General features: G+C 36.5%; 1 protein-coding gene across 10 annotated transcripts in view; it reads left to right on the top strand.

Moving 5' to 3' along the window:
- The window catches only part of CASK (calcium/calmodulin dependent serine protein kinase), a 493,794-nt gene that overhangs the window by 399,061 nt on the left and 77,480 nt on the right, over nucleotides 1-17,253 (top strand). For all 10 annotated transcript variants that reach the window (XM_066250386.1, XM_066250384.1, XM_066250381.1 and 7 more), the window contains one exon: nucleotides 12,975-13,163. In XM_066250386.1, the coding sequence (XP_066106483.1) occupies nucleotides 12,975-13,163 (189 nt within the window). The remainder of the gene's footprint in view (nucleotides 1-12,974; nucleotides 13,164-17,253) is intronic.

The following is a 17,253-nucleotide window of genomic DNA, read 5'->3' as shown; positions in this document are numbered from 1 at the left end:
CATCAACAAAGTGAAAAGACAACCCACTGAATGGGAGAACATATTTGCTGATACATCTGATAAGAGATTAATATCCAAAATTTATAAAGAACTTTTAAAACACAACACTGAAAAAACAAACAATCCAACTTAAAAATGGGCAAAGGACCTGAATAGACACTTCTCTAAAGAGGACATATGGATGGCTAGTAGACATGAAAATTTGCTCAATGTCACTAATCATCAGAAAAATGTAGCATTGCCCCCTGGTGGGCAGAGCGTCGCCCCTGGTGGGCGTGCCAGGTGGATCCCAGTCGGGCGCATGCGGGAGTCTGTCTGACTGTCTCTCCCTGTTTCCAGCTTCAGAAAAATGAAAAAAGAAAAAAAGAAAAAAAAATTTTAAAAAAATATAAATTAAAGCCACAATGAAATATCACCTCACACCTATCAGAATGGCTATCATCAATAAATCAACAAACAAGGTGTGGAGAAAGGGGAACGTTCATACATTATTGGTGGGAATGCAGATTGGTACAGCCACTGTGGAAAGCGGTATGGACTTATCACAAAAAATTAAAAATAGAACTATTGTTTGACTCAGTGATCCCACATCTGGTATTACATCCTAAGAATCCCAAAACACTAACTTCAAAGACTATATGCAGCCTTATGGTCATTGCAGCGTTATTTACAATAGCCGGGATCTGGAAACAGGCCATGTGCCCATCAGTTGATGAATGGCTAAAAAAGCTGTGGTACATTTACACAATGGTCACAAAAAAAGAAAGAAGTCTTGCCTTTTGCAACAGCATGGATGGACCTGTAAAGCATTATGCTTAGTGAAATAAACCAGTCATAGAAAAACAAGTACTATATGATTTCACTCATTTGTGGAATCTAATGAACAAAATGACATGACAAGCAGTACAGTGACAGACTCATACATAGAAATCAGGCTGACAGCTGTTGCAGGGAGTCAGGGGCTGGGTGAGAGGAGTAGAGGGATTGAGTAAAAAAATAATATAAAAAAGAAAAGAAAGACTCATTGACATGGACAATGGTGTGATGATTGTGGGGGGCAGGAAGGTAGAAGAGAATAAATGAAGGATAGTGAAGACTTGACTTGGAGGAGTGACCACACAATATGGTGTACAGAGATGTGTTGTAGAATTAGGCACCTGAAACCTGTATAATAATGTTAACCGGTGTCACCACAATAATTTCAATTTAAAAAAAAGAAAGAACATGGGCCCTGGCCAGTTGGCTTAGCAGTAGAGCATCAGCCCGATGTGTGATGTCCCAGTTTTGATTTCCGGTCAGGGCACACAGGAGAAGTGCCCATCTGCTTCTCCACACTTTCCCTCTCCTATCTCTCTATCTCTGCTTTCCCATCCCGCAGCAAAGGCTCCACTGAAGCAAAATTGGCCTGGGTGCTGAGGACGGCTCCATGGCCTCCACCTCAGGTGCTAGAATGGCTCTGGCCACAACAGAGCAATGCCCCAGATGGGCAGAGCATCGCCTCCTGGTGGGCATGCCAGGTGGACTCCAGTCGGGAGTCCACTGCTGTCTGCCTCCCTGCTTCTAACTTCGGAAAAATACCAAAAAAAAAAAAAAAAAAGGAAAGAAAGTCCACCAGCTAGAGCTTTTCAACTTTCTCAAGCAAGTATCTTTTAGGCCATATTTAAGAGAAAACTGATATATGACCTTCTTTCAGAGTAGTAAATCACCAAGTAACAGACTTCTGTTGAACTTTGTACTATCTAATAAAAACGTCATGATATAATTAATTAATTAAAATCATGGTTTCAAAATTTTAGTATTTTAAAAAATATTAGTAGCTTAAAGGAAATACTGTAGTGCTTATAATATGTTGTTATGCCAAGATTTGGAAGTCAATCTTAGCATATTTATCATTTCACACTTACTTGTTCAATTATGTGGCTTTTTCTTTGCTTTCTGATCATTAAAACATAAGGAGTTAACATTGAATTATATTTAAAATTTAGATGCCAGTAAATATTTACAGTAATTAAAGAAAGAGTAAATAAGTATAGACTTAAATGATTTTTTAAAATCTGTACTCTGTCAAGATAAAAAATATTATCACACTAATCCCTTTTTCGGTTATTCCATTTGAAAAAATGATTTTTAAAAGAAGAACAAATCCTTTGCTTATTGCAATTCTAAAGTATAAAAAGTAAGGATAAAGATAAATATTTATATAACTTAATACTTTAATTTTTTCTTATAATATCAGATCTAGAACAGAATATTTTAAAAGCAAAATTGTATCATAATTTTTGAAAAACCAAACTATGGTGATAAACAGAGGGAAAGGGTAGTTGGGCTGTAGGTGGACGGAGGCAAACGGGGCAATGGGTACACAGTACAGTGTACAGAGGATGTTTTGTTTAGTTCCACACCTGAAATTGAACCTCACTTCTTTTTCTTTTTTTATTTTTGTTATTAATTTTACTAGGGTGACATCAATAAATTAGGGTACAAATGTTCAAAGAAAACATGTCCAGGTTATCTTGTTAATCAATTATGTTGCATACCCATCACCCAAAGTCAGATTGTCCTCCGTCAACTTCTATCTAGTTTTTTTTGTGCCCCACCCCCTCCCCTTTCCCTTCTTCTCCCTCCCCCCATAACCACCACACTCTTGTCAATGTCTCTAAGTCTCATTTTTTATGTCCCACCTACCTATAGAATAATGCAGTTCTTGGTTTTCTCTGATTTACTTATTTCATTCCATATAATGTTATCAAGATCCCACCATTTTGTTGTAAATGATCCGATGTCATCATTTCTTATGGATGAGTAGTATTCCATAGTGTATATGTGCCACATATTCTTTAACCAGTCATCTATTGAAGGGTTTTCTGGTTGTTTCCATGTCTTGGCCACTGTGAACAATGCTGCAATGAACATGGGGCTGCATATGTCTTTACGTATCAATGTCTCTGAGTTTTGGGGGTATATACCTAGTAGAAGGATTGCTGGGTCATAAGGTAGTTCTATTTTCAGTTTTTTGAGGAACCACCATACTTTCTTCCATAATGGTTGTACTACTTTACATTCCCACCAACAGTGGATGAGGGTTGCTTTTTCTCCACAGCCTCTCCAACATTTGCTATTACCTGTCTTGTTAATAATAGCTAATCTAACAGTTGTGAGGTGGTATCTTATGGCAGTTTTGATTGGCATTTCACTAATAACTAATGAAGATGAGCATCTTTTCATATATCTGTTGGCCATTTGTATTTCTTCCTGGGAGAAGTGTCTGTTCATGTCCTCTTCCCATTTTTTTATTGGATTGTTTGTTTGTTTATATATTTTGGATATTAGACCCTTATCTGAGCTGTTGTTTGAAAATATCATTTCCCATTTAGTTTGCTGTCTGTTTATTTTGTTGTCAGTTTCTCTTGCTGAGCAAAAACGTCTTAGTCTGATGTAGTCTCATTCATTTCTTTTTGCCTTCACTTCCCTTGCCTTTGGAGTCAAATTCATAAAATGTTCTTTAAAACCAAGGTCCATGAGTTTAGAACCTATGTCTTCTTCTATATACTTTATTGTTTCAGGTCTTATATTTAGGTCTTTGATCCACTTTGAATTAATTTTAGTACAAGGGGACAAACTTTAGTCGAGTTTCATTCTTTTGCATGTGGCTTTCCAGTTTTCCCAGCACCATTTGTTGAAGAGGCTTTCTTTTCTCCATTGTGTGTTGTTGGCCTCTCTATCAAAAATTATTTGACCATATATATGTGGTTTTCTTTCTGGGCTTTCTATTCTGTTCCATTGGTCTGAGTATCTATTTTTCTGCCAATACCATGCTGTTTTGATTGGCGTGGCTCTATAATATAGTTTGAAGTCAGGTATTGTAATGCCCCAGCTTCGTTCTTTTTCTTTAACATTGCTTTGGCTATTCGGGGTTTTTTAAAGTTCCATATAAATCTGATGACTTTTTGTTCCATTTCTTTAAAAAAAATGTCATTGGAAATTTGATGGGAATTGCATTAAATTTATATATTGCTTTGGATAATATGGCCATCTTGATTATATTTATTCTTCCTAACCAAGAACAAGGGTTATTCTTCCATCTCATTGTATCTTTTTTTATTTCCCTTAACAATGCTTTGTACTTTTCATTATATAGGTCCTTTACATTCTTTGTTATGTTTATCCCTAGGTATTTTCTTTTTTTTGTTGTTGCAGTTGTGAAGGGGATTATTTTTTTGAGACCGTTCTCAAATCTTTCATTGTTGGCATATAGAAACGCTATGGACTTTTGTATATTAATTTTGTATACTGCGACCTTACTGTATTGGCTTATTGTTTCTAGTAGTCTTCTTGTAGATTCTTTGGGGTTTTCGATGTATAGGACCATATCATCTGCAAAAAGTGATACCTTTACTTCTTCTTTTCCGATATGGATGCCTTTTATTTCTTTGTCTTGTCTGATTGCTCTGGCTAGAACCTCTAGCACCACATTAAATAAGAGTGGAGAGAGTGGACAACACTGTCTTGTTCCTGATTTGAGGGGGAAAGCCTTCAGTTTTGTGTCATTTAATATGATGTTAGCTGATGGTTTGTTATATATGGCCTTTATTATGTTGAGATATTTTCCTTCTATACCCATTTTGTTGAAAGTCTTAAACATAAAATTGTGTTGTATTTTATCAAATGCCTTTTCTGCATCTATTGATGAGATCATGTGGATTTTGTTCTTTGTTTTGTTGATATGGTGTATTACGTTAACCGTTTTACGTATGTTGAACCATCCTTGAGATTCTGGGATGAATCCCACTTGATCATGATGTATTATTTTTTTAATATGTTGTTGTATTCGATTTGCTAGTATTTTGTTTAGTATTTTAGCATCTGTATTCATTAGAGATATTGGTCTGTAGTTTTCTTTTTTTGTGCTGTCCTTGCCTGGTTTCGGTATGAGAGTTATGTTGGCCTCATAAAATGTGTTTGGAAGTATTGCTTCTTCTTCAATTTTTTGGAAGACTTTGAGTAGAATAGGAATCAAGTCTACTTTGAATGTCTGATACAATTCACTAGTATAACCGTCTGGGCCTGGACTTTTATTTTTGGGGAGGATTTTAATAGTTTTTTCTATTTCTTCCCTACTAATTGGTCTGTTTAGGCTTTCTGTTTCTTCTTGACTCAGTCTAGGAAGGTTGTATTGTTCTAGTAATTTATCCATTTCTTCTAGATTGTTTAATTTAGTGGCATATAGTTTTTCATAGTATTCTACAATAATTCTTTGTATATCTATGATGTCTGTGGTGATTTCTCCTCTTTCATTTTGGATTTTGTTTATATGAGTTCTTTCTCTTTTTTCCTTGGTGAGTCTTGCCAAGGGTTTGTCAATTTTGTTGATCTTTTCAAAGAACCAGCTCCTTGTTCTATTAATTTTTTCTCTAGTTTTTCTGTTCTCTATTTCATTTATTTCTGCTCTGATTTTTATTATCTCCTTTCTTCGGCTGGTTTTGGGTTGCCTTTATTCTTCTTTTCCTAATTCCTTTAGGTGTGAGGTTAAGTGTTTCACTTGGCCTCTCTCTTGTTTGTTCATATATGCCTGAAGTGATATGAACTTCCCTCTTATCACTGCTTTTGCTGCATCCCATAGATTCTGATATGTCGTATTGTCATTTTCATTTGTCTGTATATATCTTTTGATCTCTGCACTTATTTCTTCTTTGACCCATTCATTTTTTAAAAGTATATTGTTTAGTTTCCACATTTTTGTGGGGTTTTTTTCCTCTTTTTTGCAGTTGAATTCTAGTTTCAAGTCTTTATGATCAGAAAATATGCTTGGTACAACTTCGATTTTTCTTGAATTTGCTGATGTAATTTTTGTGGCCCAACATATGGTCAATTCTTGAGAATGATCCATGTACACTGGAGAAAAATGTATACTCTCTCACTTTGGGATGAAATGTCCTGTAGATGTCTATCATATCCAGGTGCTCTAGTGTTTTCTTTAAGGCCAATATATCTTTATTGTTTCTTTCTTTGGATGACCGATCTAGAGCCATCCATGTTGTATTGAGGTCTCCAAGTATGATTGTATTTTTTGTCAGTTTTTCTTTTAAGGTCAATAATTAGCTGTCTTATATATTTTGGTGCTCCTTGGTTTGGTGCATGTATATTAAGAATTGTTATGTCTTTTTGATTCAGTGCCCCTTAATCATTGTGAAATGACCGTTTTTGTCTCTGAGTACTTTTGCTGTTTTGTAGTCAGCATTATCCGATATGAATATTGCTACCCCTGCGTTTTTTTGGATGTTATTTGCTTGGAGTATTTTTTTTCCAGCCTTTCACTTTGAATTTGTTTTTATCCTTGTTGCTTAGATGAGTTTCTTGTAGGCAGCATACAGTTGGATTTTTTTTTTTAAACCATTCTGCTACTCTGTGTCTTTTTATTGGTGAGTTTAATCTGTTTACATTTAGTGTAATTATTGACACTTGTGTGTTCCCTATTGCCATTTTATACATTGCTTTCTGTTAGTTTCATGTCTTATTTGATTCTTCTCTTTTGTTTTTCTATCCTTTGTTTTTATTTGGTTGTATTCCATACTTCTTTCCTCTGTTGCTATCTTTTTTAAGTCATATGCTTCTGTGGTGATTTTTTTAAGGGTGGTTACCATTAAGTAATGTATAGGGTTCCCACCGTGTTCATTGTACTACACTATCTTGTGAGTACTTCTGCACTCCATCGTCATTTGCTACTGATAATCTCTGTCCTCTCCCCCTTTTTTTTTGTTTTTGTTGTCACAGTTTAAATTTGGTTTTATTGTGTTCTTGGTGGAGCTTTTACTTGAGGTTTTGTTTTGTTTTGTTCTTTTTATCTGGTTGGAAAACCCCCTTTAGTAATTCCTGGAGTGGGGGTTTTCTGATGATAAATTTCCTCATCTTTTCTGTATCTGTGAATGTTTTTATTTCTCCTTCATATTTGAAGGATAACTTTGATGGGTATAGTATTCTTGGTTGAAAGTTCCTATCTTTCAGGACTTTGAATATTGAGGTCCACTCTCTTCTAGCTTGTAGAGTTTCTGTTAAGAAATCTAAAGATAATATAATAGGCCTTCCTTTATATGCTGTATTCTTCTTTTCCCTGGCTGCCTTGAGGATTTTTTCTTTATCGTTGGTTTGTGCCAATTTTATTATGATGTGCCTTGGAGTAGGTTTGTTGGGGTTAAGAAAACTCGGTGTCTGTTTGCTTCTTGAATTTGGGCCTTTATTTCTTTCTGCAGGCTTGGGAAGTTCTCATCTATTATTTGTTTGAATATGTTCTCCATTCCATTTTCTCTCTCTTCTCCCTCTGATATACCTATTATTCTTAGGTTAGTCATTTTTATGGAGTCAGACAATTCCTGAAGGGCTTTCTCATTTTTTAAAATTTTTGAGTCTCTTTCTTCTCTCTGTGTTGCCTCAAGTTGCTTGTCTTCTATTTCACTAATTGTACTTTTATCTGGCCTATTCTATTAGCGAAGCTTGTTACCTCGTTTTTCAGCTCGTGAATTGAGTTTTTCATCTCTGTTTGATTTGTTTTCACAGTTTCAATTTCCTTGGTGATATATTCTTTGTGTTTGTTGAGTTGTTTTCTGAGCTCCCTAAATTGCCTTTCTGTGTTTTCTTGTATATCTATGAGTATTTTATGATTTCTATTTTAAATTCTCTGTCATTTAGCTCCAAGGTTTCCAATATATTAAATTTTTTCTCCATAGATGTTTTTTCATCTATCTGTGCTACCTCTCTGTGTTTTGTATACATGATATTCAATTTCCTTTTCCTTCATGGCATCTGAGGGTGGTTTTGTTGATAGTACTAATGAGAATTAATAATGAATAAAAAGTTTTTAGAAAATTATTATTTCCCTTTTATTTTTCCTCTCCTCTCCTCTCCCCTCCTTCTTGAGAAAAAATTGTGGTGAACTGTGAATTATATCCTGCTAAATAGAACAAAAACTTCCTATAATGGAGGGCCTGAGTTGAGGAGAAGTGATAAAGGGGCAAAAAAGAAGAGTATGGACCCACAAAATGCAAAAAAGGAAGAAAATTGGGTCAAGAATAAAATGATTTGCTTTTAGGTGATGGTTGACTAAGAGATATAATTAGAGGAATAAGAGGGAAACAGGAAAAAGGGGAAAATTTTTTTTAAAAATTAAATAATTAGCCTGACCTCTGGTGGCACAGTGGATAAAGCATCAACCTGGAAATGCTGAGGTCGCCGGTTCGAAACCCTGGGCTTGCCTGGTCAAGGCACATATGGGAGTTAATGCTTCCAGCTCCTCCCCACTGTCTCTGTCTCTGTCTCTCTCTCTCCTCTCTAAAATGAATAAATAAAATAAAAATTAAAAAAAAATCTTTTAAAAAAAAATTAAAGAATTACTATTGTATTTAGTGGAGCAAAACTAGATAAAATGGAGAGCCAGGGTTGAGAGCTCTGCTAATGAGTTTAAAAAGCAAAAGAAAAAATACCCAAAGCACCACAAAGAAAAATTTGAGACCCAAATAAAATAATTTGTTTGTGATTAAGGATTGAATGAGAGGAAAAGTAAAGGGGAAAAGAAGAAACTAATATAGGGGGAGAAAAACAGAAAGAGGAAAACACAAAAAGAAGAAAAAATAACAAAAGGAGAGAGAGAAAGAGTGAAGGGTTTTGTAATGCAACCCTCATAGAGAGAAAGGAAGAAGGAAAGATAATTGGAGATGTAACACTTATGGGTAGTGTAGTTCAAGGAGAGGAAAGAGTAAGACCTGCAGAGAATTAAACGACCAAATTGGAAGAAGAAGAAAATAATCAAGACAAGAAGATAAGAGAAACAAACGAACAAATATAATAAAATGAGATATGTTATAAAGTCTGTGGATTATTCCTGATTTTGAGAGGTTATCCTCTTGCTTTTTCTTTTCTCTTCTTCTTCCTGGTGTGTGACTCTGTACCCCAGGTTCTGCCGCTGTGGCATGCTTAGGTAGAGGTTTGCAGTTGATAAGTCTCTGTGGCTATGTCATATATTAGGCTTCAGTCTTGTTGGCAGTCGAGGCTCATTAGCATTTGCAGGCTCCGACAATGAGAGAGTCCGTTTTTCCGGAGCCTCTCTCCTGATCTCTCCTTCTTGAATTAGCATCCTGATGATCATGCTATGGGATTGCTGCTGCCCCTGCCTGCAGAGTAAGAGGCTCAAAGAGCTGGCAAATCCCCACACTATCCTCACTTAGCGCAGGGCTCTGGGTAAGGCTCAATCAGCCAGAGCCGCTAGCATAATCAGGCAGGGCTGGAAGCCAGTTGTTTTCAAGGTGCCTTTCTATGTGCCTCTAGGTGTGTCCCGAATGCCTCAGCACTCTGTGGGACCACTTTCCGCAGGCTTTTGGCACTTTGTAACCTGTTTTGGCTGGGTAGAAGATGTCCTAGTTGCTGTTTGCAAAGCAGGAGGACTTACAAGCTGCTAAATCCCTCTTTTTAACATATAGCCCTGAGTATGAAAGCCCTGCTAATCAGAGGTTGCCCCCACCCCTAAGTGCATAGCATAACATGAGGCACTAAAAAATATCACCCCTCTTGTCTTAGATCGCTGACCTGAGAGAGATCTTGTCAGTTGGGGTCACGTAGGTCCGTTGGTATGTGAGCAGACTGTGCGTTAAGTTAATCCTTCACGGGTCTGTTAGCTTGTATGGCTGGTGAGGCGCCCCGCCCGCCCGGAGAAGTTCAATCATAGAGAATCTCGCTTTCGCATGCCACTCTTCAGGGCGCAGGGGTGACACTGAGATGCTGATTACAGCCCACGCAAAGGCCTCTGACTCTGCCCCTCTGTCTGGGACTCAGGCACCCACTCCCAGGACGCTTGGAGGAATCTCTCGCCCACTATCCGTGCTCGCCGACCAGGATATCAGGCTGGCCGCCTCTCACTCCGGGTGAGACGCCCCACCCGCCCCGAGAAGTTCAAGTGTAGGGAATTTCACTCCTGCGGACTCCCCGTGCGCTGCTTTTCAGGACACAGGGGTGACCCCAAGACTCTGGTTTCAGCCCACACAAAGGCCTCTGACTCTGCCCCTCTGTCCCAGAACACAGGCGCCCATTCCCGGGACTCTAGGAGGAATCTCTCACACATTCTCTGTGCACGCCGACCAGGAAATCAGGGCCAATGGCTGCCTCACTTGCCTTTCTTTGTCTGGATTTGGCACGAGTGTTAGCTTGTATTGACTGGGTTGCCACAAGCACAGTTTTTCCTCGGCTTGGACGTCCGCGCCACAACCTGGCTCGGACATTTGTGCCGCAGCCTTGTTCTGTTCACACCCTTTGCCTGCCTTAGTTCCTATTCTCTCAGTTCCCAGTGAAAGCAGCCCTTATTTAGGTTAGGGAGGAAGGCAGAGTGTTCCTTTCTCAGTCTTTTCCTTTGGGGTTAATCATATATTCAGTCAATTTTTTGCTCGATCATACCTTTGTGTTCAGTACAGGACTTCTGGAGGCTCCAAGGATAGATTTTTCTGTCTCTGGTTGAAGTTTTTGTTGAAATTTTGGGGAGATTTATCAGTATCACTCCTTACGGTGCCATTTCTCTGACATCACTACTTGAACCCCATTAAATTCAATTTAAAAAAAGATACCAAACTCTAGGATGATGATAATTTTATTTTAAATTATATAGTAATAAAAACCTAGAAGAAAAAAATGGTTAAAATCACCTTAGATTGTCAAGAAAGTTTCATTAAGTGGGAAGTTTTATGATTTGTAATTAAGAAGCCAAAGAATTTGCTTTTTTGAACCTGAAATTCATATTTTTTCTATTCATTTTAGAGTAGTCAGATTTTTTCACTCACATCTGAAGTTGTTAGTGTCCTGTCTATATCTTAACTACAATACAAAAAAAAATGAGTATTTCTCCCCTATTATATGTTCTTGTTATGTAATCAAAAATAATAGCTGTTTCTGCCTGGTAACAATTGCTCAATCATCCCTCATAACATATTTGAAGGAAAATATTCAAACTTTGACTTTCCTCTTTTTTATTTGACATGCTCTTTTTAATGGCTTTTTAAACAATCTGTAAGTGGCCCCTTGTTTTCTGTTTGCAGACACATTGGAGCTTCAGGTTAAGTTTTATTTTGTGGTAGCAGTCTTTTACAATGGCACATTGTGGTTAATATCAAATATGACCTCATTTGATGACATACTTTGAGCATTTTTCTTTTAAAAATCAATTTCGGTACTACTTTGTGATAGTGGGTTTATCCTTCCCTTATAAGTAATACATTAAAATGCAAGTTCCTTATATATTTAAAAGGATAAATTGAAATCATTTGTAAAAAGCAGCATAAACACTTTCTCCAACCCAGGTAACTGGTATATAATCTGAGGAAAGCTTGGTTCTTTCTTTACCTGGCTATATGTCCCCCAGGAATACAAAGCATGTTTTTCAAAATTCACTAAATATGGGAGACATTTCTATAATTGGTATAATTAACTTAATTTTAGCAAATGAAGTGTTTCAGTTTGTCTATTATTGATTTTTGCTTTCTGTCCTAAGTCTTAGTCTCTTAAGTGGCACAATTAAAGCGCAACCTCCACACTTGGACATGGGGTACCTGTGCAGCGTGTATAGTCAGGCAGTGGTCAGGAAGCCAAGGTCGCCAGGGCCTTTGCAGAGCCCTGTGCTCAAGCTGTGCACTGCTTACTGAATGCCCCTTTGGTTCCCCACAGCCACAGCCCAGTCTAGACCAGCCCTCTGAAACTTTGGAACTATCTGCCGTATCCATTAGAAACCCAAGTGCAAATATTACTCCAAGCACATGCTCTATTAGTGACAAATCAACACCACCTTCTTTTTAACTTTATTGCATTTTTACTTTATTTTTGCCTCATATGCAAGGCTTTAAAATTAAAATAGCCAAGCCATAACTTTGATAAGCCTTTTAATTAAATAACTTAATTTGAGATGCTAAGAGTTATACTTTTAAAGGAATTTTAAATGCATTTCATTATCTCCAGATATTACCACATAGATCATAAATTTAAAAAGAACTGAATCTATAGTTAGCACACAAAAAATATATAATCTGTGTAATGCTCTAAACATACTGATAGTCAGCTGTAAAATTCTCTTTGAAGTAGAAATGTTTAAATGTTATTAAACATTTATTATTAAAAACTTTTTTATGATGGCACCAAAAGCATTGTGAATAGAAAAATACCCCTTTTTAGGGAAATAGGAATATTTGTTATCCACTTCCACCAAGATGACATATGCAGATATCAATACAAAGAAATAACTTTTCTTTGTTAAAAGGCTTTGCAAAAAAAGGAAAGTCATAATGATAATTGCCAACTTATTTTTCATTTAGTCAAGGTCTCCAAAAAATAGAAATGAATAAAAAGAGTATCAGGTAGGTTTAGATTTTGAGCTCCGTATCATATGTGATATTTTGGAAAATTATAATTTTTTTCAGGTACATTTCTGTGTTTTTTCATTTCTTTTGCTAATTCATGTTATAAATTATCTTCATCCTTTGGGTTGTATAACACATTTATTGTTAATACCATCAATGAAAGATATTTGCTCAGTATACCAATTATTGCACTGTTTCTTTTTAAATTTGTTTCCATTTTAAGCCCCAGTACAAATTTGCCACCTCTGTTTACAGATGATTATTTTGACTAAATTATTTTAAATTACATTATGTCAGCCTTTATTTGAGCAATTTAATTGGTACTCTCTTATAGCATCAGAATATACCTCTAACTCAGCAATCAATAAGCAAGTACATTAGTTGACTTACTCACTCATTCAGTTTTTAATCTATCATGATTATTTGTCATGAAGAAATCAGAGTATAGTTGTATCTAGGTGTAATGTGCTTTGAGTTCTCTGTAGATGAGATATACCTTTGAGAGGCAAAGAATAATTATATGCATGTTTATGGAATAAATTTCTGCTGGAATAGTACTATTACTAATATTTTACTTCCTTCATAAAATACTAGGCCTTACTTCAGACACACGACGTAGTGGCACATGAAGTTTACAGTGACGAAGCACTGAGGGTCACACCTCCTCCCACTTCTCCCTATTTAAATGGTGATTCTCCAGAGAGCGCCAACGGAGACATGGATATGGAGAATGTGACCAGAGTTCGGCTGGTTCAGTTCCAAAAGAACACAGATGAACCAATGGTAAGTGGGGGGGAAAAAGTTTTCTATAGTCTTATAAAATGCCAGTATGAGTTAGAGCAGCTAACTTCAGCTTATACTACTAGGAGGTGGGGAGAGATGTAGGGCCTGGATAGTTTTAAAGAAATCAGTTACCAGATCCTCATTTCACCACAGGCCCCCCCATGGCTGCCCAGACTTGTTGTGCTGACATCATGTCTAAGGCATGTCAGTTCTTCTTCTCACCTCTTCTTTCATAATCACTCTTCAACTTTACAAAAAAAGAAAAACAAAAGAAGAAGAAGAAGACATACCTGGTATATAACTCCAGAGTGTGAAAACCTCTGGGGCAGGGGGAAAAAAAGACAATTTGAAATATTGATGTTGAAAAAGTGAATATATGATGATATTGTTAGAAACATCCTTTTATAAGTCTCTTGGTTTCCAGATCTTTTACCTTGAACAAAATTAGAAGACTGATCTGGAAGTCATTTAAAGAATTGAGCAATGTTGCTAAAATAAAATGGACCATGCAATTACTCGTTTCCAAGGAATTCCACCCATGCAAGGAATTCCATTCATATATACTTATTTAATATGAATTAATTTTCTCAATGTTTAGGAATAGCATAAAATAGAATTGATGTTGACCCCATCTTATTCTCATAATATTAACTTAGATTGGAAAGATCAAAGAAAGGCTCCTTGATGTTAACTGAAAAAAGCGGGGCCAAGGGTGGGTAGGGCAAGGTAGAGACCATCCAGGCAAAACAAGTAGCATGTGCAGAAATCTCGAAACAAAAAAGCTCTTAGCAGAGTCCCAAAATGGAAAGAAGAAACCATAACTGGACTGTAGAAAACAGAGTCACTGGCAGGAACAAGACCACACAAATATTGAAAGACATGTTAAAGATTCTGTCCTTTATCTTAAAAACATCAAGAAGATATTAAAAGAGTTATAAGCAGGGCAATAAACAGATTTTCATTTGAGAAGTAATACTCTGGAGAATGGATACCACTGGGAAACAGAATTGTTGTTGCATCTACAAAAACACTTGTTCTTACTGAATTCGAGTGTGCTGATCTCAAATCTGACATTAGATTTTCTCTGTAAGCTACAATTTTTTTGCAATTCAAGATTTTAGGTTTTCATCTTATTGTAAAATTTTTAACATAATGAAGTAGAATGTCTTCTTGGGCATCATCTTTGTGAGAATATAATTATTTATATAATGCAGTAAATACACTAATATACTAAAAGATATGATTGCATCAGAATTTGTCTACAATTTTGAAATAGAACATATTAAAACACTTACTTTTTAAATAATTTTATTTTTTTAATGGGGTGACATCGATAAATCAGGATACATATATTCAAAGATAACATTTCCAGGTTATCTTGTCGTTCAATTATGTTGCATACCCATCACCCAAATTCAGATTGTCCTCTGTCACCTTCTATCTAGTTTTCTTTGTGCCCCTCCCCCTACCCCTTTCCCTCTCCCCCTCCCCCCGTAACCACCACACTCTTATCAATGTCTCTTAGTCTCACTTTTATGTCCCACCTACGTATGGAATAATGCAGTTCCTGTTTTTTTCTGATTTACTTATTTCACTTCGTATAATGTGTAAAACACTTATTTTAATCATAAAATTTGTCCAAAACTTATCTACATTCTATTCAGGCAAAAATTTGCATTTGTAGCTCTTGCTTTTCTGTACTTGTTGAGGACAATCTCAGTTGATACTCCAGCAGGAGTCTGCTCATCACTAACAGCTCCAAAATTTTCGGGAACCTTATCAAGGTGACTGTTCAGGAAGTGAATCTTAATGTTCATGTTACATCCAATGTCACAGAAAGCCAACAGCATCTTTTGAACCAGAAGTTCATGGTTTTCTGCTTTTTTTGTTGCCAAAGAAGTTCTTTGTAACTGCCACAAAAGACTGCCATGCTGCTTTATCCTCCTTACTCATCTTCCTAGAAAATTCTTCATCACGTATGAGGGTTCTAATTTGAGGTCCATCAAATGTATCTGCTTTTATCTTCTCGAAAGGCAAGGCAGGAAAAGCAGAAATAATATGTTGAAAGCATTCACTTTCTCTATTCAAAGGCTGAACAAACTGCTTCATTAAGCCAAGTTTTATGTGAAGTAGGGGGAAAATGATCCTGTCTCAATTAACTACAGGTTCATTCACAATATTTTGCATCCCTACTTCCAGAGCTTCATGTTTTGGCCACTCCTTCTGTGTCCAGTGTTTCTCCCGAGCTCAGCTGTCCCACAAACACAGAAAGCAAAGATACTTCATGAAACCTCTCTATTGTCCTAGCAGGAAATTTACCATTTTAAGATCCACACAAATGATCCAGTTATGCTCCTCATACTTGAGAAAATTGAGGATAATTATTATGTCATTATAATCTTCTTGCAGATGAGTTGAATAACCAATTGGAACCACTGAAAATAGGCAATATATGCATGTGTCACAAATGGTGAAATACTGCGTCTTTGACATTGAAGTGTGTAACAGCCACATAATAACAGAAGGTGTCAGGACTATTCTTACATTTACACCTACTCAAAGAAGCCATGATTCAATCTTAGAAACAAAAAAAAGAGGGTGTTTTTTATCAGATAATAACTTTTTACATTTAAAAACAACTACAGTTATGTAAAAGTGATGTTTTTAAAACATTAATTGCCTTGTGGTTATGTTCAATCCAAGAGTCATTGCCCCTTAACTCCAGTTTAAAAACCAATGCATGCCAATAACTGTAACAAAAAGTAATTAAAATTGCATAAAAACTAGAGCATGCACCAAAAAGCAGATTTCAGATTTGAAATCAGCGATGCAGAAATAAATAGAAACAGTTCTAAAACCTCATGCAACAGAAAATGAAAAAAAAATTGTTCCCCAGTATTGGAGGGGGACAACAGTGGGTATGGGGAGCCCAGTTAAGAGGCTATTGTTATAGTAATACAGGGAACAGGTGATGGAACTGTAAACTAGGGAAATGGATATCAACTGGAAGACATAAAAAGGTTTAATGAAAGAATAAAATTAATAGACCTTAATAACAGATTTACAATGGAGATGAATGAGAAACAATCACTCATCAAGAATGACCCTAAACTTCAGGTTTTCACAACGGAATAAACGATGCTACCTACTGAGACGGAATAATAGGAAAGTTCTAAATTTGAGGGAAGAATCATAATTGCAGGGGGAAAAATTCAAATTTAATGCATTCATATATTTCCTCAGAGCACTGTAAAGGGATATTGGATATATATGGAAAAACAAATTACCTTTTTAAGAAAGTTGCCCAAATTAAAAGAAGAGTTACAGAGCAGTGATTCTGTGACTGCAATTTCCAGAGAGCCCTCACCTGTAGACATTTCCAGTTATAATTTTCATTTACTCTTCTTTGCCAATTGTACTATATTATTCCAGCACTTGCAGCAAGAAGGGACATGCAAATTACCTCATCCCTTTGAGTGCTCTCCAAGCAAGTCTTTGAGTTAAGAGCATTGGCAATAGCTGCTTTGGGGGACCTTGGGCAAATCATTTCATGTCAGTGGGCCTCAGTTTGCTCATACTTTGCTTAGCAAGTGTTGCCAAAAACATACTTGACCAAATGATCCCCAAGATCCCACCCAACTCTGAAAGTCTAATATTCCATTCAGTCATTTTATATATTCATTCACTGATTTAGCAAATGTTTGTTAAGTGTCCACTATGTGCAGATAACTATATATATTAGATGCCACTGACATAGTGGCAGTCAAGACATCAGCCCTACCCAGAGTTCACTTTCCACAAGGCTACCTACATTAAGCAGATACACAGTTTAGCACAGTTTGTTTAACAAGAACAATTATGACAGAGCTATAAAGGACAGAAGTCTATGTCAGAGAGGCAGGAACAAGGAGTGATGAGCCAAGCAGACAGGAAGATGAAATTGACCACAAGAAGGCAGCCCAGAAGTGTCTTGTGATCATCGTGTTCTAAAGTAGCCCAGTGACAGTTATGTGGTCTTTTATGTGAAGTCTGACTACACAGAAACATAGACTAAGTAAAAGTATAAAACTGTATCCCTGAATTGCTTTAT

This window comes from Saccopteryx bilineata, chromosome X (assembly GCF_036850765.1).
Source record: "Saccopteryx bilineata isolate mSacBil1 chromosome X, mSacBil1_pri_phased_curated, whole genome shotgun sequence".
NCBI classification, from domain to species: Eukaryota; Metazoa; Chordata; class Mammalia; order Chiroptera; family Emballonuridae; genus Saccopteryx; species Saccopteryx bilineata.
This window is presented reverse-complemented; position numbering and strand designations above follow the sequence as displayed.